Here is a 21,011-nt window from a genome sequence, read left to right on the forward strand (position 1 = left end):
CCAGCTGGAGTTTCCGAACACTCTTCAAAGGCAGCCCCACGTAGAGCGCGTTACAGTAATCCAATCGGGATGTAACTAAGGCATGTGTCCCCATGGCCAGGTCCGACATCTCTAGGAACAAATACATGCCGCATTTCCCATGATCTAAAAAGACTTACTGACTGTGTTCTTTAGACACAGAAACTAAACAAGAGGGTTCCAATGTCATCTAAGAATCCTAAGAATGACAAGCGCACAATAAATGTCTTGTGTAGAAAAGCTTCTTTTGCATCATTTGACAGAGTACGTGCTTCCCTTCTTCCAGTCCAAAGAAAGACACAGAGTCTGCTGGTCCAATTAATCATAAATATATTTTCTAACAACCATCCACCACCGACTACATCAACTACCCAACCACAACATGAACATTACCTACAGAATATATACACAGGGTTTTCAGCCTGACCAGCAACATCCCAGGTGCTGCTAATCAGCACACCCTGGCTGATGCAATTAGCTCTCTTCATTTCAGGAGCTTGGTTAACCCTTACCATTCAGGTCTGTAAAATCCTTCTTACTTAGAGTGAATACACTGAGTGGTGTATTCAGTGGTGCTGAAGAGAAGCAATGAGAGACAATGGTGGGCTGTGCCTGTTGGTGATTTACAATATTATATGACCACACAATTTTAATTCATTCTGTGTTCTTGCAGGTTGTACTTAGCATTACCTATCCCAGTTTTCTTTTTTTAAATAATAAAACACGTTGCAACATGAGTTCTCTGTGTTGTTGAATAAAGCAATTGGCGGGCGAGCGCTACCTGAGTCATGTCTAGTCTCTTGACCATGTACAGAATTCCATTCCATTACTTATTTAATTAATTATTCAGTTAATTAATTACATTTCTATACTGCTCAATACTGCTCAATAGCCAAAGTTCTCTGGGTGCTTGACAAAAATTAAAACCTCAAAATACAGCATAAAATGTGATATAAATTATAGTGGCTTAAAAGTGCAGTATAAAAATGCAATGAGAAATGTAGAGATTTAGAGCATCGTCACATGGAGGAAAACTGCATTTGCTTACCGTCGCTTCTCTGCCTGTGTGTTTGTCCTTCATTACTTCCTCTTTTGAAAGAAGAAGTAAACAACATGCACATGGCCCATTCAGTGGGCCATCTTGACCGCACTGCTTCTCCTGCACACAGCAGGAGATAGCAGCCACTTCCATCTTTAAAAATAAGTCGGGCTTACTAGGGTGGGGTTTTTTTTTGTGGCACAAAAAAGGCTAGAAGGGGCGGAAGGTGTGTGGAAGGCAGACAACGTTGTGAGAGGGACACACAAAAACCTGTGAGTGCCCAGTAATGAGTGTGCAATAAAACACTCGTCTGATGGAGCTCTTTAAATGCAATGGCATTAAAAACAGCAGAGCTAAAAACTGAAAAGCTAAGAGTGCTTGGGAAAATTAAAAGGTCTTCACCTGGCACCGGAAAGAGCACAGTGTAGGCACCAGGTGAACCAATCTAGGAAGCTCATTCCATAATCGTGGTGCCGCAGCAGAAAAAAGGCATATAGCATTAAAATCTTGGAAGGTCCTTAGATTTACCACGTTTCCTTTTTCCCCTGTATATTTTGTGGAGTAGACTCTAGGTGGCATTGTAACCTTAGCAGAACTTTCCAATACCTACCTAGATACTGAAAAATTGTGCTGCGGGGCTTGCAATCCACCAACATTACTCAGAGGTTATGCCTACACCTAAAATAATCACGACAGATTTTTATGCCAGTATTACCATCAAATCAGTTTCCGCTTTCAGCTGTGGGTTTGCAGTTAAGACAACCATCTTCCGGCTTAATCACTCAGTTGCCATCTTACCCTCTGATTTCTTAGGCTTGTAGCTTAAGGCTGCTAAAGGCACAGTCCTAGCGATTGTACTCTCAATGCTTGGAAGCCCCTGAACTCAGGAGCTTAGGGGATTCCTATGCCCTGCCAGGCTGAAGCTAGCAGGGCAGAAGGAGCAGTGGAAGCGTGACCTGGAAAGGTGTGTGTGTGAGGGCGAGATTAGCAGGTCTGGGGAATTTCACTAATAAGGAGACCCTGCACGTACGGAGTTTAACATTTGTCAAAGCAGGAAGCTAGGAAGGAGATCCTAGATAAGCACAGAAGTAGGAAAGGAAAGGAACCTCTCGTGCAAAGCACTTGAGTCATTGCTGACTCCTAGAGGGACGCCTGCTTTCACTGACGTTTTCTTGGCAGACTTTTTGTAGCGGGGTGGTTTGCTGTTGCCTTCCCCAGTCGTGGCTCCCTTTCCCCCAGCTAGCTGGGTACTCATTTTACCGACCTCGGAAGGCTGGAAGGCTGAGTCGACCCGAGCCGGCTGCCTGAGAACCAGCTTCCGCTGGGATCGAACTCAGGCCGTGGGGACAGTTTCAGCTGCAGTAACTGCCGCTTCCCACTCTGCGCCACACGAGGCTCCAGCATGGAAGTAAAGATACCATTATACCAAAATGGATATACTTTCTCGGTTCTGCTTGCTAGACTGAACTTGGGTATTTGACTGTTTGCTTGTGGACCTGACTCGCTAACTCCTAGGGAATAGAGTCTGTGGTTTATGCAGAGTTCCTTCAAATGTACCTGATGAAGTGGGCTCTGGCCCATGAAAGCTCATGACGGAATAAACATTTTAGGGCGCAATCCTATGGGTTGCACCCAGATACACATGCAGGGGTGCTGCAGCACAGAAGAGATCCTCTCCACCTGGCTTTTTCAGCTAGACGGGTGGATTTGCCTGTCCAGTTGGGGGTCTCAGAGCAGGAGAAAGATGCCTAATCCAGCTTCTGCGGTCTCCTCCCCTCCCCCGGGACCGCCCCCTTTTCGCTCTCTCCATGCTCCGTAGCTGCCATCCCTCAATCCACACTGGCTGGGGGGGAGGGGCGAGAAGTGGGGTTTCCTGGTTCCCAACTCAGGCCGCTGTCTATGAGCTTGGAGGCAGAAAACCAAAAACCCCTATGAGCCCCCAAATGCTGTCTAGAGGATATGAGATTGCTGTCTTAGGCCATAGCTAGCCCTAAGGTTTATCCCTGGATCGGCCAGGGGTCAAACCTGTTCCTCTAGGTGACACACAGGGGATCCAGTGCTCAGGCAGGGGCGAACCCTGGATGATCCCAGGATAAACCTTAGGTCTAGCTTTGGCCTTAGTCTTTAAGGTGACCCAAGATTCTTTCTTGTTTTTAAAAGGTGTAACCGCAGAATGTTACCTTGAGTAGAGCACTACCTCATACCATCCCCTTAGAGGTTGTTTTTTGTGTGGGGTGGGGCGGCATTACCCCCCACAAGTCAGTTCCCTAATGTATGTCTCAAATTGGTAAGTCTGTGGTGCTTAGAATGTTGACCTGAGTGGGTGGAGATTAAATATCTTAGGAGGCGGTGGGGTGGGGGGGGGAGTGATATATAAGGGAAGGACTGACTTTTAGGTACTCTTAGAGTCTTCAGCCTTTAGTGCTTGAGCTCTCTGTGTGTAGAGTACTTGGGTTCTGGAGAGTTTGAGGTTCAGTATAGAGAGTGGTGTCTTTTGAGTGGGGTGTGCACATAGTCAGCTGATGTATATTAAACCATACTGATAACAAAGAAAGCTCAAGAGTGATTGTGTGAGAGAAAGGAAAGCGTGTATGTGAAGAGAGAAAGGATTGGATGAGAGGTTTTAAAACGGTTTTGAAAAGTTTTATTTTGAAACAAAGTTTGTGAACCGTAAAATAATTTTTTATTCAGTTTGTTTTAACTACCACAAAAATCCCACATGTTTCTTTGGCATTTATCATCTGCAGTTATATACATTTAACACCCACTCTGACATTAAATCATCATCAGCACATTTAATTCACAGCGCTTTGATTCATTACTGAAATCCTTCCAATGTAACCCCTTTCTCCACATAGTTTGGAGAAAGGCGGTGTTTGTCCCTCGCCTCAGGCTCCTCAAGTGGTATGGTTTAGCTTGAGCCGAGAATGTCCACGGCCAGGCCTGTTGTTCAGAGCCTGTGTCGTGGCAGGGAGTATTTCTGCAATCCTGCTGGTAACTCCCTCTTGAGTGTGGATGGTGCCATTTTGGCTAAATAAGGACCAGCACCCACCTCTGAACTTTGGAAAAAAGAGGAATTATTGTTTTATATTGTCTGGTTGTGTTTTACGTTAGTTAGGGTGACCATATGAAAAGGAGGACAGGGCTCCTGTATCTTTAACAGTTGTATTGAAAAGGAAATTGCAGCAGGTGTCATTTGTATGGGGGAACCTGGTGAAATTCCTTCTCCATCACAACACTTAAAGCTGCAGGTGCCCTGCCCTCTTTTAAATCTGGTCACTCTAGTATAGCTCCTGCAGCTTTAACTGTTGTGATGAAGAGGGAATTTCACCAGGTTCCCCATATATACAAATGACACCTGCTGAAATTCCCTTTTCTATGCAACTGTTAAAGATACAGGAGCTCTGTCCTCCTTTCCATAGGGTCACCCTAACATTAGTATTAATTTATTTTATGATATATGGTTATAAGCTGTCATGAGGGCCCATGTTAGCCCAAAAGCTGAGTATATTTTGAAAATAAATCAATTACATTAAACACCAAGTAGCATACATAGCAGTAGAGCTGAGTGGTAGAGTCAAGCAAGCTCAGTATGTGAAAAAGAGGTGGGGGCTTCTTTAAATTATTGATTTATAGCACACTCATGACTGGCCACTCACGGAGATTTGTGGGTCATTTTGACAATAACGTGAACCTCTCCATGACTCCTGCTCCTTCCCCCGGTTAGTCCGTTTAAAACAAAAACAAAAATATCCCGATTCTTCTGAAATATCTTGGGATTTCCTATTGTGTGCACCCAAAATTGCACTACAAAACACCTACTAGAGGGTGCTGTCCCATTAGATACTATAAGCACAGAGAGGAGAAATTTTCATTTACAGACACGTGGTCGCCCCTCTTCTCCCATGTAATTCAGCTCCCATGTAATTCAGCTTACCATTGCGCAAGAGAATCAGGAAGCAAAGCACCAGTAAGCAAATGTGATTTCTCTTTAATCTAAAGAAGCCCTAGGTCTAAGACTATGCATAAATTATAAGGGGAAAGAGCCTCTCTCTTATCTTTCGTGACAGCCCCTTTTGCTACTGTTCTTAGAAAGTCTTGGTAGTGAAATATAGCTAAAATTGGGGGGAGTTAGGGGTGGGGCTTGTAGATTTAATTAAGTTCCCCCCCCACCTCCCGTGATACTTTAAGCACTGGCCTGAGAGTATTATTCTGGTTGGCCTGTCATCTTCCCATCACTGTTTAGGTCTTGATACAGTTGCATTTTAAAAATCTATATAAAATAATAATAATAATAATAATAATAATAATAATAATAATAAATGGTGCAAATGCCATTTGCCGTAAATTGCACAACCTTGCTAGGATTAGATTCTAGGATGTAAGCATTTTACCTAAACAGCGAGAGGAAGAAGAATATTTCTGAAATACAGGTGGTAGAGTAGCCACTGAGGTTACATGGTGGATGCACTTCTTGAGCTCCTTCTGTTGGGGGGGGGGGGATTGCGTTCCCTTACTGTGACTCTGCTTTCTGCTTTTCTTCCGCTTCTGCAATGAGCTGTAATTACATGAGAGCTGCGACCACATGGCTTGTACAGCCTTAATGAAGTTGAATGGAACAGCGCCCTCTAGTGAGCATTTTATAGCACAACTTTGCCTGCCCATGGCAGGAAAGCCCGACAAATATCGATATATTCCAGAAGAGTTGGGTTTTCTGAAGGTTGTTTTTTAGTGCTAAAACTGGAAAATGGAGCGAGAGGTGCACAGGATGCTGACGTGAGTGGCCAGTAACCAGTGGGCTATAAAACACTTGTTTAAAGACTCCTTGAGCAGCAGCAATCATACAGTTTTTAATTTCTCGCCATGTGACAACTTGAGCTATATTTGGTCAGTTGCGCAAAGTTCATCAACATACTATTTAAGTGTTCATGGGCACCAGATGAATGTGTCAAATGCTGCTGTCCTACTCAGCAGGAAGCCATGGGTGTCTGAAACTCTTTGTTGGAGGAGGAGTTGCTGGCAAGTTTGCCTTTGTGTGACATGTGACATGGCCTTTAGTTGCAAAATAACATTTAAAAAGTTGAAATGGCCAAAACAAAAGTGAAGACTGGGGCTTCAAAGAGGGGTGGAAGGAAGAGGTGGGTGGGGTGGGTGGGATCATGGGGGTCTCCCTCTTGAAGAGAAAGAGGCCAGAAGTGTGAGGCCTTCCAGTTGTATTGAAATGAATGAGACTTAAATTAGTCACGACTAATAAGTTCCATTTATTTCAATAGGTCTACTCTAAGTAGGATTTATGTTGAATTTTGCCCAGAATGCCTTGTACCTAGACCAGACACTTTGTCAGTTTTGACAATATACCTGATGGCCAACTTGAGGGTGGGTGGAACTTGAGGGCACATACAGGTATAGTGTCCCACTGAGAACATCTTGCCCAAGGGCAACCCCAAAACCTGGTATCGACACTGGTTTTGAATGCCTATAGAAGATGCCATTTGTGGAAGCAGCTACTGACAACATAAATTGTCTATATCAATTACTTTTCTATTCATCCCTACTACCAAGGAATACAGAGTGGTGCACCATGAAAGTGGCCTTCTCCTGTGAGCAGTGTAATATGGAAGTCACTAAATCATGTAAAATTTTGATTCCTCTTCTGTGAAAAGAAGAAAATGGCAACAGTTGTCCTTGTCCCTGAATGGGAGTTGTGAACTTGTGCAAGTTTGCCGTTTCCACTCATGCAAATAGCTATTCATGCTCCCCCCTTTACACCTTTAAATCAATTTCAAACTGGTCATGGGTTTCTAAACAAAGCACTTAGGAGCTTTCATTTTGCAAATGGGCTAGAAATAAAGAAATATCATCACATTTACAAAAGTCCAATTCCCAGAGTTCTTTGCCACTTAAAGTGGTTTCAAACTGCTTTAGTACCTGTACTGTAAATATAAGCTATAGTCCCCACTCAACTGGGATCACTGGTCTTCTGTTAATTTCTTCTGTATGAGTACTTGTGATTATAAAGTATGATTATATATGGCGAAAATGTAGTGAGTTTTACAGTTCGTACAAATTTTGTAATGTTTAGACACAGAGCTACATCACACCTACCTTTTTTTCCAGGTGTGCATCCGCAATTTCCACCTCCATTTCATTAATGCATCAAGCTCTGGTCACTTTCATGTGCATGCGTTCTTGCACTATTTCGCCTTGTTTACTTTTTCACCTGCGCCGGCTCATGCTTCCTGGTATTGCCACTGCACTTGCCCCCCCTGCCCATTTTCCTCCCCCCCCCAGTTCTTGTGGTTGATAGACATTCTGATGGAGGTGGGTGCCCCCCCTCCCGCTCTGGTTTTGTTATCTAAAGTTTCGTGATTTAGCGTTTCATCGGCTGGGCACCTCATACAGCAGGCAAAAACAAAAAAAAGAGGGAAGTTGAAATGGGTGGATGATAGAACAATAAGAGTAGGGTTGGAGCAGCGGAAGTCTGTTTGATTGACTTGGCACGCTGGAGGAGAACTGCCCCTGCCTTCCTCTTTTGTCAGCCAAACTGCCCTTCAACGCACGTGCCCCCAAGAAGGGACATTCTGCGACATGGTGTGAGGATGGCAACGCACGGGGATGGAAGGGCAGTTTCATTCCACATGGAGAAAAAAATACTGCACTTTCCCCGCCCCAGAAAATCATGTAAAATGCAGGGGAAGGGACGAAATGACTTTAGGACAGGGACGATGTCTTGTGAGGGTCACGGAGCAAAACGGTAAACAAGGCAGGACGAAAGTGCAATAAAACGCTGGTGTGATGGTGCTCACAGAGCTTATGGGTGTTGCTTCTCTGTTACCATTTCATCCTCACCCTTCTCTCCTTGGAAGCTCAGTTGTGTGAATTAAAGAAATAAAGGAGAAAGGGAAACTAGCAAAGAGGGCAGATTTATGGAAAGTAGATCTGTCCAACTATAGTCGTAGAGACTCAAGAGGCCAAGGCTTGACAGGTTATGGTTCTTTATAGTTTAATAACAATAAAAAATAATACATGATGAAACATGTTTAGAAGCCACTTTCAACAGACATGGGCTCCATTGTAAAAATGAAAATATTATTCAGTAAAGAGGAACAAGCAACAGGGGAGCATGTTGTAAAATATCTGGAGTCAAGAGACCTCTGGTCTCATCAGGGACAAGTATCCATTCAGTCTTGCACCCCTCTTCTGAATATACCGAGAAGGTAGGAGATTCCACGACACAAACAGGCTGATTTTAAAAGAAGTTGAAGCAGAAGCACTGAAATACAAACGGTTCCATCCTCTCCAGAAGTGATGCCCACCTCAACCTCACATTTTGTCCTTAGACTTCTAGCATCTGGTTGAAGCTAGGGTTTGGTCCATCCAATGTTTTTCAAAATGTTTGAGCCTGCCCACCCCCTTTTCTAAGTCTTTTCTATCTTCTGCACACACACGCCAACACACAGCGGAACGTGCAGAGCTCTCATTGGATGTGCATGCAAGCTGTGCAAAGATCTGTGGATCAAGACACTAATCTGATAGTGACATCAGGAAGAAGAGGGAGGGGAACAAGACACCCCTAATCCCTGTAAAACCCACAGATGTAGGCGTGTGCACAGCACTTTTCATTAGGGTGCGCACTCAGGGATTTTTTTAAAGGTGAACATTTCTTGAATGTTCAGTCATAAAGGACATTATTTTTATTCGTTTATTTATTAAACACTGATGCTCTACTCTGCGTTTGGCTTGCTTTGTGGTGACACTGGCTGGAGAAGGGGCTTGCGAGGCGATATGAGCCTTCGGGGTCCCTCCTCCTGGACTCTTTGAAGTGTGGCTCCTGGCAGAGAGGCTCCTAGCAGGGCAATTCCCTTTTGCTCCTGCTGCCAGGAGAAACAGGGTGCCGTCAGGGGGAGGGGGCGTCAGCAGAGCAGTCAGAGGATTGTTCTCACTGCATCTCGACCCTCCTCTGGGTCCCTACTCAATGCCCCCTTAATTTGGTGCTTATTGCTTGAGATATTAGGGTGTGCCTGGGCACACCTGGCACACCCCTTGCGCATGCCTATGCCCACAGATGGGGGAAACCCACGTATAGAGAAACACAAAGCAATAGCTGTTCCCAAACCGGGGGGGAGAGTGGGGGAGCCCCCACCCCTTCAAAACTGAATGTGAATCAATTAGGACCTTCTTGCCTTGCCTGGTATAGGGAGAAATAGCTGAGAATCTGATCTCTCGGTGTAATATTGCACCCCCTTCCAGGTGTTTTACACACTCAAAGAGGAAGCACCTCACAGTTTGAGAACCACTGTGTTTGCCATGCGCCTGGCTGTACCCACAGAAATCCGCACTTCATGGGGCCAACTCTGGCAGCTATCCTGTCATGACCTTCTTGCTTCTTTTCCATCAGCATTCCGTCTGGAGGGCCTTCTCCTCCTGGACTCCATCCTTTATTCCTTTTCCTGGCAAAGCAGCAGCTACCATCCTATCCAGGGCTGGGAAGTTTGTTGGGGATATCTAAAAGAAAAAGAAAGAAGGAAATGGAGTTAGATCCTGTCTGCTGCTTTAACACTTCATAAGCTGTGCAGCAGGGCCCTTCAGGGAACTTTTCTACAAGAGGCTGCTAATTGACTGTTAATCCACTCTGTCTACTTTTGGTTTTGCAGCAGAATTGAGATCCTTTCCTGCTTTTCCACTACATAACGTCTAGGTGGCACTGCGTTATAGTGGAATACCACAAATACACGAAAGGAAATCCAGCTTTCTGTTGCTTTCACAATTAAATATTTTATAGTATTTTTATATTTTATGTTGTTCCCTGCATTGGTCCAGAGGGAGAGATGGGTAATAAATAAATAAATAATAATAATAATTAGCTGCATTTTCCCTGCTCTAAAAATCTCACTAAAAGTGCAGGTTAGACACCAAAGAGAAACTGGGGGTCACGTCATTGACTAAATCGGAATTATGAAATGACAAGCGTAGGATACATGCCTTGTGCAGAAAAGCCCAAGGTAATCACAAAGGAAGCCCAGTGGCTCAGGTTTTCACTACATCCTTATCAAGTAGGCCTGCTGCTACCAAGGCCCCAAGACAAGACCTCCATGTATTGGTGTGAGGACTGTCTGCAGTGAAGAAGCCCACACGTAAGCAGGCGCAAGCTTCCACCCAATTGGGATCTTTGTGCAGTCGGTCTGTTAGGCTGACTAGTGCCTTGGTGGTTTGGAAAAGAAAACACACCGAGTGCCACCAAGCCATGTAGGGCAGGCAGGGGGCAAAAGCCAGGCGATGACCTACCTTTTTTCTCAGACGGATGAAAACAAAGACAGAGACCACAAGAACAAGAAGGAAAATGATCAGTCCAAAAATGATCTTCTCAGTTTTTGCGGGTTGCAAACTGGCAATCTGGGCACCTGCAAGGCAAAGCTGCAATTTAAAAACTTGGAATGGAGCAAAGGGTATCAGAACATGTCTGGCGGGGCCACTCCTTGGCTGGACAAAGAGGTGGACAAATAATTTAAGGACAGTTGAAAGTGCTATGAAACAACCATTGTTCCACATGCTTATTTTTCTGTCCAACTTTCATCCCTAATTTTTTTTTTTTTTTTAGATTTTTGAAGCACTATGAAAGCCTGTTTATCAAAAATGACAGTGGGGTAAGTGTGTATACCAAGAGTAACGATGGCTACATCATACCACGTTTTCCACCTTATGGAAAAACAATGCTCTGTCTTCAGCTAATGATGATTTTTGGGTGACATGTAAAGTCTTATATTGCCAAGAAAGAATACAGCATGTTTGGATTTGATGAGGGCACTCAAACTATATAATTGGATCAAGCAATAAAATATGGACGGATTGGGGCATGTGTGTTTAACAGCCACAGCCCCAAGTTTACTCAGTCCCACTGAATGCCATGGGACGTATCCCTGTGCAGGCTATATTAGTAACGTATTTTATTTGTATGAAAGAGTATTATCTGGATCCATTTCAGCTGGGCTTTAGGCCTCGTTCCAATGCCATCAACCATAGTGTCCTTCTGGATAGGCTGTCTAGATGGGGGATGGGAGGCACCATTTCCATACCTGCATGGCTGGTTCCAGAAGGTCGTCTGGTTTTCAAGTGATGCTGCACAGATCCCAGCATCCCATTTGGGCCATGGACACTGCATTCCCAGGTACCTGCATCGTTAGGCAACACCTGAGAGAACTCCAGGGTCGAGCCCTGGCTCAAGCCCGCAAAACTCCTGGAAGTCACCTCAGGCCAAGGCCTGTTTGTGGGCATCAGACCCAAGTGCTTCCACTGAAAATGCTCATTTCCTGTGTGGTAACTGAGGTTGCAGATGAGCAGCAAGTGAGATTCCTCCGTGACTGCTTGAGTGACTGAAGAAAGGAAAGAAGCAGAAATCAGACATTTCCCTACAAACATTCATCACCAATGCATTACTCAGAGAAGATGTGACCATTGTTATGAGTTCCTTTGTTCACATCTTTTATCTTTTACTATTAGGGCTGCCAGTCAACTTTTAGCTCATGAGTCATCTGCCTTTTAACCCATTAACTCTTAAAAGTTGATTACGTTTAAATCATTTTTTCACAATTTAGTGTGGAAGTATGAGACAATTTAGAAGGAAATGTGAGACAACTTAGAATTTAAGGAGCAAAAGCAACCCCCTGGTTATTAGAAGTAAAGGCCAGCTTTAATACTATCTTTTTCAGTTTTTTGGTGTAACACATCAACTTCCAAATGGGTGGTTCCAAGTTCTCTTCAGTCATTGCTCTTTCTTTGTAAACTAGGGGCGGAATTATAGCTGATTTTCCACACTATTGCCTGATAGCTCTTAGCTATGCATATATTCCTCAATGTTCTGCCCACACCAGTAGACATGACATCGCTGTTTGAACAACAGCATACAGCCATTATGTGAACCGACCAGAGAGCTTCAGTTATGGGGCAGTATAAAAAAGCAATTAAACAAATAAAGAAATATAACCGTTTCAGTGGGTGCCATTTTAAGACCCAATCTTTTAATCATTTCCAAAACACTTTTCCAGTTAGTTAGTTTTAAAAAAACAAAACACACAACTTTGAAAGAGAAGTATAATGTTAATTTTCAAAAGTAACAAAATATGTTTTAAAAACCCTTTCTGGTCATGACCAGATTTTTTTTAAAAAAAAACCTTTATTATTCTTAATGTAGGGTGACCATATGAAAAGGAGGACAGGGCTCCTGTATCTTTAACAGTTGTATTGAAAAAGGAATTTCAGCAGATGTCATTTGTATATACGGAGAACCCGGTGAAATTTCCTCTTCATCCCAACAGTTAAAGCTGCAGGTGCCCTGCCCTCTTTTGGATTTGGTCACAGTATACCTGCAGTATAGCTCCTGCAGCTTCAACTGTTGTGATGAAGAGGAAATTTCACCAGGTGCGACATGCATACAAATGACCCTTTTCTATGCAACTGTTAAAGATACAGGAGCCCTGTCCTCCTTTTCATAGGGTCACCCTACTTAATGGTTTTATTGTTATCTTCTCCCCACTGCACCCACCATACTATGCTTTACAACTGCTTCTACATTCCTGAAATGTTAGAACAAAAACAAAACAAAAACTTCTTTGGCAACCTTGATTTAAATCACAGCACCATCATGATTAGAGGAATACATTTAGTTTGGTTCTTGTGCCCAGATTCTAAGCATATTTATTTGGGAATAAGTGCTGTTTTGCAGTAGAAAACAATAATATATTTTTAAAGTAAAAATAATATAATGAACATCTGTGGTCATGTAAATGTTTGGCCAGCCACTGACTATAAAATGTTTTTTTTAAAAAATAATAATAATAAGGAGAGAGAAAAGATACTGCAGCAAGTGGCATCAGCCCTGAGTGGGGTGGTGGAGCTGGGCATTTCTGCCATTGCCCCGCCAAGGTCTGAGTGGTCATTTGGGGGGCTGTGAGCTGTAGGGCTTTGGCCCCCAAGTTCAAATCTAGGTGCACTACTGCACTCCTGCTTCTTGGGATATGATGGCAGTTTTCAAGTACTTAAAGGTTTCTCACACAGAAGACACCCACAAATCTATTCTCTGTCATCCGAGACTGTAGGGCCTGAAGAAACAGGCTTAAGTTACAGGAAGGCAGATTTCAGTTCAATATCAGGAAAAACATCCTAGTGGTGAAAGCAGTCGGACAATGGAACCAACGGCCATGGGCGGTGGGACGCTCCCAGTGTGTTTCGCTCACAAATTGTACAGGAAAAACGGGAAACACACAACCCAAAGCTCACATTGAATGAAAAGTATTACGGAAACACATCTTGTAAAGTTGAAATTGTATAGGAAATTGATAGTATAAGTCAGCTGTAAATACAGAGTACCAAATGACTTCAAGTCAATATTGTGGATCAATTGTCTTAAAAAAAGGTACACAACCTCTCTGGGAATTTTAATTCCAAAGTGGATGAACTATAAATGAACCTTTTACTTATACCATTTAACAGCACAAACCTTTACATGGCTACTCAGGTGTGTGTGAGTCCCATGTGAGTAGATTTGTGCCCTAACAGCACAGTCCTATGAACATTTGCTCAGAAGTAAACCCCACTGGGTTCAATAGGGCACAGCCCCAGGGAAGTCCCAGTTATTATTTTTTAAAAACAGTAAAGAATATATCGACATTTTAAATTTACATTGAAGGATTTGACATAGCTTTTTAGATTTGACCCCCGGCTTTTTCTTGCCCTAGGGGCTGTCTTTACATGATAAAAGCCCCGTGGTGGCTGTGTGGTGGCACTGAATTGGTTATACGACGCAGCAGCCACCTCGAAATCACCGCGGGGCTTTCCTGCAAGGTTCCGCATTTAAAAAATTGGGGATTTACCTCCACTTTTTATACTGGAGCGAGGCGAACACAGCCCTTACACTGTACCTGGGCGGAAGGCGACCCCAGGGCAGAAGAAGGGCCAGTGAGCCAAATGGCCGGGAGAAATCCTGCAGTGCCCTTCTACGTGGGGATTAGCAGCTGCCACCCTGCCAGTAGCAAAAGGGTGAGGTTTTATTTCTTTTTGCAAAAGTGGCAGCAACCCAGCACCATCAAGGCAACACCCCCCCTATACACACACCAGCCGCAGTCTCTGCCCGTGTGTGTGTTTAGACAATTCCCAACAGCTAAGTCTTCTGATGTGACTTGCTTTCTCTTCTCAAAGGGAACACGCTGAACAGACAAACTCACCAGACTGATGCTGGGGACAGCTATCTTCCCTAAGCCCTTGATGGAAAATCCTTAAGAGAGGAAGAGGAAGAGGAAGAAGAAGGAGGAGGAGGAGGAGGAGAAGGAGAAGGAAGGAAGGAAGGAAGGAAGGCCGACCGACCTGCAGCCTTCGCTTGCCACAGTGTGCCTCCTCACCTGTCATTACTGCCAGCGTGACATTCTTAGTGATGGTGGTACTTCGGATGGAGATCTCACAGAGGTACTGGCCTGCATCATCAGGTACCACTGCAGGGAGATGGAGGGTGAAATCCCTACTGTTTCCGCGAGTGGGGGTCAGCTTTGCCTTTGATTTTCTCCTTGTCATGTAGCTCCAATGGACAGCCAACCTTGAAATGGGACCGTGGTTCAGGACACAGGGCAGGTAAGTGTTAGATCCTGCTGCAGCATAGACTACGGAAATGGTTGGCTCAGCAAATCCTGGAAGAGGGAGCAAGGAAAACCCCACACAGCATTAGGAAATGTGGATCCTAAAGTAAAAGGGCGAGGCAGGGATATGAAAGAAGCAGGAACGTAGAGAGATGAAAGTGGGTTTTTTTTATTTATTACATTTTTGACCCTAGAGAAGGCAACCTATGGCTGGGGAAACTTGAAGAATGCTGAGATGGCAGCTGATCTCACCTATCACTTGTAGGTTGTATGTAGCCGAAATTCTCTCTCCATCTGCAAAGATGAGTTCACAGGCCCAGGGCCCAGAGTCGCTCTTGACCGACCGGGAGATAAACAGAGATTGATCCAGAGAGGAAAAGCGACCAGAGTTGGGGATGAGGAGACCTGCATGGACCCAGTTCGTTTCTGTGGGGGTTTCTGGACGTGTGGAGTTACAGGTCAGCCTGATAGCTTCAGACTCAACCAGGGGACCAGGAGGGTTAGCAGTCACTGCGAGAAAAGGAAAATTGGTATTTATATCACAGGACATGAGACCTGACCTATGTTTAGCAACATCGTCAGTTCCTTTCTGGGGAAAGCAGTTAGGTCAACGGGGCAGACTAGACCTGATGGGTGTCTTACATCTGTCTATTTGCCTGCCTGCCTCGTTCATGTATAAAATGGAGGCCCCTATTTTGTACATGATATTGAGCAGTTGGGCGAGGGGGACCCACCCAACTGCCCCTCCCCTGCCACACCCCACTGCACTCCATTTCATGAAACATTTTTCCTCCAGCCAGCTCTGATACTGGAAGTGAGCAGGGCTTGGGGGGCAGAGGGAATGCTTAAAGCAAGGGAGGGCGGGAAGTTAAAATAAGGAAAGGGGGGAGGGATTCATGTTAAAAAACCACACACACCCAGAACCCCCACCCCTTGCTCTCTGTGTGGGCCCCTTTTTTTGGCAGCTATCAAATGCACTTACCTGACACCACACCAAGCTCCAACTGGCAGCGCCACACCTCGCTGCCAAATTTCACCCACGCCTCATAGGTCCCAGCATCGTCTTTCAGCAGCGGCTCAATCTGGAGTGAAAAATTGCCGCTGAGAAAGCCGGTGTCCCAGACCGTTGCTCGGTGCATCACGGAACGGGCCAGTTTCTTGAGTCCACTGGGCTCCACCTTTAGCACCATGCGGCGCTTCTTGTAGGAGCTAGGAACAAGGACACAAGGATACAAGGAAACGAGATGAGCAGGTCAGTAGCTGGGAAAGAGGCGACAGGAGAGAGGACGGCAAGAAGGCGGCAGGTGGAATGGAGGGGCTGGGTGAGAGATAATAAATAAACAAAACAGGAAAGCCCCCCCCCCTCAAAAATGCCATATGAGGTAGACATTGATATATGAGGTCTTGCCATCTTACCTGCCTTCATGCCGTACCCAGTGAACAGACAGTCCTTTGTACAGCTGCCTTCTGCTGCTGGCCAACTTCTGAGGACTCAGGTCACAGGGCAGCGTAGCTCGGGCTCCTTCTTCAGCCCACACCCTGCAGCTGTCTCCAGGTGCAAAGGAAACATGTCTGGCTGCAACACGGACATAGATCCAAACCCAAAAAAAAGGAAGGGGGGTGAAGTTACAACTATGGCTATGGCCTGACCTATCTCGTGGCTTTGTGGTGAGGATAAAATGGAGGAGGAGGAAACAGAGTTGGGAAGGGGCGCCCGTTGCTTAAAAGCATGGAGGAGAGATGGATGGAGAACCTCAAGTTTTCCAGCAAGGGCTGAAGTGCAAAACATGAAGCAAAGCCTACAACCACTAGAGCCCCCAAATAGTTTTGGCCACGATACCTTTTTTCCTATCCTTACCATTGGTCAACTGGAGATTGAGGGCAATAGTCCAGAACAGGAACAGCCAAGTCATGATGGCATCAAAGAGAGGAGGAATTATTCAGCGCCCAGGCTCACCGTTCCCTTGCCAGTCAGAGTGGGGAGGGTTTGGAAGGGAAGGACAGAGAGGTGGGCTCTGCAAAAGGCTCAGGCTAGAGAGGCAGAGGCGGGTCTCTGATCAAAGGAGATCTTTGTGGTCACTTTTATATTGAAGGTGGGCTGTTGGTTTCCTGAGAGCGCCGAAGTGAGAAACGTCACAGCCGAGAAACCAGCCCTAACCTGAAACAAAACATGTGCAGGAAGACAAGTGAAGGGAGTTCTGAAAAGCATCTTGCAATGGAAACTGTTTCTGTCTCATTCAGGCCACTCAGTAACTGATGTTTTTCTTCATGGTTTTACTTGCAGTGGAAAATGTATATCAGGCTAATTTCTCAGGAAGTACCCTTGGTGTTTTTCTTTGATCTTTTCCCTTTTATGACATTATTTCTTTATCTCAATGAATTTATCACTGTTTAAAATAATAATATGATGATGATGATAATAATAATAATAATAATAATAATAATAATAATAATAATAATAATAATAATGCTTTAAGATGTTCAAAGGGCTTCACATATTCTGGTTTCATCTAGCAGCCAGAGCTGGGCTGGTTGAAAATGTTTTGCTGCCTGAGGTGGTGGAGCAGGGAGTATCAGCAAATGGTGCTGCCGCCTGGCCCACCCACCCCGACTCAAGGTGCAGTGTACCCCTGAACATGCACAGAAAGGGCTTTAAAGGGAACTTCTTATTTCCAACTGGTAGATAGAGTAAACGTAACCTGCACAACTATGCCGCCTTCCTGCTTTTCCCATAGGGCCAAAAATATGGGCTACCAGACCCCAAAGAACTGGTACGGAACCAGAGATAAATATTTGACATAAAGTACAATATATCCTATAGGGTTTATGGCTGCCCCCATTTTTTGGCTGCATTTATCCATAAGAGATGACTTGTTCCTCATGTAAGGGGAGGGGGTTCAGGGGGATAACTGCTGCTACCCCACCCCCACCCCCAGCCTCTGTCACCTGAGGTGGTTACCTCGCTTTGCCTAATGGTAGGGCTGGCTGTGCATCATTGCAGGAATTCCTAGAGCACATCCACTTGGACAGAATGAGGTATTTATCTGGAGGCAGATTAACCGTGTCCTTTGCCATTCAGGAATCTGCTTGAGAGGCAATATAAATGCTACTAGTGTAAAGCCAGTGTTGCAATGGGCACCGGTGGTTTGAGAATGATTAGATGAAAATATGTTTAGCTGTTTCCCTTGTGAATGGAACAACTTTACACAAGATCCACTGAAGCATTTTTTAAAAAATTACTGGCCAAAACATCTGAAAGGACACAAGTCGCCCATCCATCATCATCATCATCATCATTTTATTATGTGAGAAAATTGCTTGAAGGGATGGATCCACCTTTGACCTAAGGGAGTGCCTTGATTTTCATAACGAGTTCTATCACACCACGTTTTTTTCTCCGGGTTGTCCCTGCACTATCCACCTCCGTTTCGAGAGCGTGTCAAGCACTGATCGCTTTCACGATTTCAGCACATGCATCCTTTCACCAGTCCGGGCTCTCCTTCCCCTTGCAGTTCATTGGTTGTTGTGGCTCGGAAGGAATTTGAGATGGATGTGGGATGTGGGTTCCTTCCCCCACCCTAATTCTTATTTTCCCATGTTTTATTATGTTTTTTTTTTATTTCTGCGCAAATGCAATTGAATACAATACTGATACGCTGAAATGGTGTAATGATGCAATGGTGTATTTAAGGGATTAAGGGATTAGGGAAAGTCAACCCCTTGCATATCCACAGAAGTATTGTTGCACTGTAAAATTTAGGAGAATGGGGGAGAGAGAGGGAGAGAGAGAGAGAGAGAGAGAGAGAGAGAGAGAGAGAGAGAGAGAGAGAGTAAACACAGTGCTTTCCCTAGGATCCTTATAAACCAACTTGAAGGACCGAAAGTACAAACAGCGAACTCTGTACCAAGGATGCAGCAGGCGTTCCCAAGAAGAATGATGAGGAAAGGAAACTGAAATGGCACGCAGGAGAACCACCCTGCCCTCTGCTTTTGTCAGCAACACTGCCCTACACACACGCCCTTCCACAGACACACCCTCAGCAGAAGAATCTGGATGATCCAAAATAGCATCGAAAAGGAAATTACATGGAAATGGAATAGCAATGTTATCGCGTATGAAGAAAAGAACCGGACTTTCCCCCCCCACAAAAATAAAACGGAAGAGGAGGGGGAAACAGCATGATCACAGCAAGATCGCAGGATGGGTACGGTATCATGTGAGTGTCGCGCTGCAAAACCGGACACCAGGCATGTCGAGAGTGTGTTTAAACGCTGGTGTGATGGAACTGAACGTAATGCTAAGGCCCAAGGCAGAACTTGTGGTGACAAAGATCACCAACAATATAATTCATAACGATGTTTATAGAAAGTGGTTGAATTTTGGGGGAAGCAGCTGGGTACAGCATATAAAAGAAGAAGATGGAGAGACAGACAATGTGAAGAGTGGGATATGAAAGAAAGAACGTTTTTTTCAAAGACCAGCAGGGCTGATTCCCTCTCTCCCTTGACAGGAGCAGGTGACCTAAATACCCATTTATAATCAAAAGAAATTCCAATTATATGTCCTAACAATGCATTGATTTTGCATAATGTTCATGTAAAATTCACATTGCATTCACATTAAATTGCTAGGATTTGTGGGATGATTTTGAGATATCAATGTTGGATGAGTCATTAAGAACTTATCACATACTGCAGGCAGCAAATGTTGTTTGATGGCTTTCATCTATAGGTTCTGCAAGCAACACGACCAATTATTGAAATCTGTTCAAAATTTCTATCGCAAGCTGGATTCCCAGGCTGAGTATGCTGTTCATTTATGTGCTGATCACTATTGAAATTAAACATTTTCCTCCACAATTATGAATCAAAAGTATTTGTTTCTGTTATCTTACAGTTGGCTTATATCTGACACTATTCTAATTACTATTTACTTTATTTCAGAACCTCAAACCATTTCATAGAGTTAGATATAGTTCTGGCTTACACTTCTTTGATGGGACCTGTAAAAATTATAGAACCAATTTGGGATTCATAATGTGTTCTGTATTTTATGCATATGATATACGTAAGCTATTACATATCTTCCACTGACTTTAGACTGTGTTTAGCAACTGCCCAGCATCCTAAGATTATAGGTTTGTTTGCAGTGTCCTTTTGGATCAAGGCAAGAACTCAAGGGTCATCTCTTTGTTCTGCTGCAAAAGCCTGAACAGGGATAGAGAGATTCAGCCATGCACAGCATCTGAGTCCCCCTCCTGACCTCACAGGCTGAATCCAGAGGAAAGTCAGCCACATATAATTGGAGCTAGTGTATGATTGCAGGTGTTTGCTGGAAGGTGTGTGGAGTGTTGTCCTCCTACCTGATGGGGACCTCATGCTTTTTTGTCCCTTATAGAATCATAGAATAGCAGAGTTGGAAGGGGCCTACAAGGCCATCGAGTCCAACCTCCTGCTCAAGGCAGGAATCCACCCTAAAGCATCCCTGACAGATGGTGGTCCAGCTGCCTCTTGAAGGCCTCTAGTGTGGGAGAGCCCACCACCTCCCTAGGTAACTGATTCCATTGTCGCACTGCTCTAACAGTCAGGAAGTTTTTCCTGATGTCCAGCCGGAATCTGGCTTCCTTTAACTTGAGCCCGTTATTCCTTGTCCTGCACTCTGGGAAGATCAAGAAGAGATCCTGGCCCTCCTCTGTGTGACAACCTTTTAAGTATTTGAAGAGTGCTCTCATGTCTCCCCTCCATCTTCTCTTCTCTGGGCTAAACATGCCCAGTTCTTTCAGTCTCTCCTCATAGGGCTTTGTTTCCAGACCCCTGATCATCCTGGTTGCCCTCCTCTGAACACGCTCCATCTTATTAGCTTCTATTCTCCTGAGATTAGTCCTCAAGGTCAGGAGAGCAGCAGTCTTCTTGATACAGGTCTACGCTTCTTACCATGACACAGAGCAATCAGAAGGCAATATGGATACTCAGCATAGGCCCAGTTCTCACAGGAATGACGTGCCTGTGCTTCAGACTGCAGGTGGGGACTCCAATGCATTTACACACACCCTACACTCCCACACACCCTACACATACAGAGAGAGTAAAAATAAAAATCCTAAATATAGAAAGCAAGCATTTTGAGGAGAAGAGTAAGTGAGAACCTTCTCTCAAACTTCTAATTTTCTCTCTCTCTCTGTGTTTAATCTAGAACAGGAGAGTTAATGATGAGGAGTAATGGAATTCCTGGCCAAAACATCTGGAAGGCCATAAGTTGCCCATCCCTGGACCAGAACATTCAGTCCCCAGCTGCAGTCTGATGTAATACAGCCCAGACATCCATTTGCTAC

General features: G+C 44.5%; 1 protein-coding gene across 1 annotated transcript; it reads right to left on the bottom strand.

Annotated features, from left to right (window-relative positions):
- Positions 1-9,451: 9,451 nt before the first annotated feature.
- LAG3 (lymphocyte activating 3) lies at positions 9,452-16,592 on the bottom strand. The gene is made up of 8 exons (XM_063128397.1): positions 16,538-16,592; positions 16,096-16,255; positions 15,662-15,888; positions 14,932-15,189; positions 14,449-14,730; positions 11,140-11,427; positions 10,343-10,458; positions 9,452-9,562 (listed from the first exon to the last, which is right to left on the bottom strand). Exons 1-8 carry the CDS (start codon positions 16,590-16,592, stop codon positions 9,452-9,454), a joined length of 1,497 nt encoding a protein of 498 aa, XP_062984467.1.
- Between the last annotated feature and the right edge of the window lie 4,419 nt (positions 16,593-21,011).

This window comes from Elgaria multicarinata, chromosome 6, assembly GCF_023053635.1.
Source record: "Elgaria multicarinata webbii isolate HBS135686 ecotype San Diego chromosome 6, rElgMul1.1.pri, whole genome shotgun sequence".
Taxonomy (NCBI): Eukaryota; Metazoa; Chordata; class Lepidosauria; order Squamata; family Anguidae; genus Elgaria; species Elgaria multicarinata.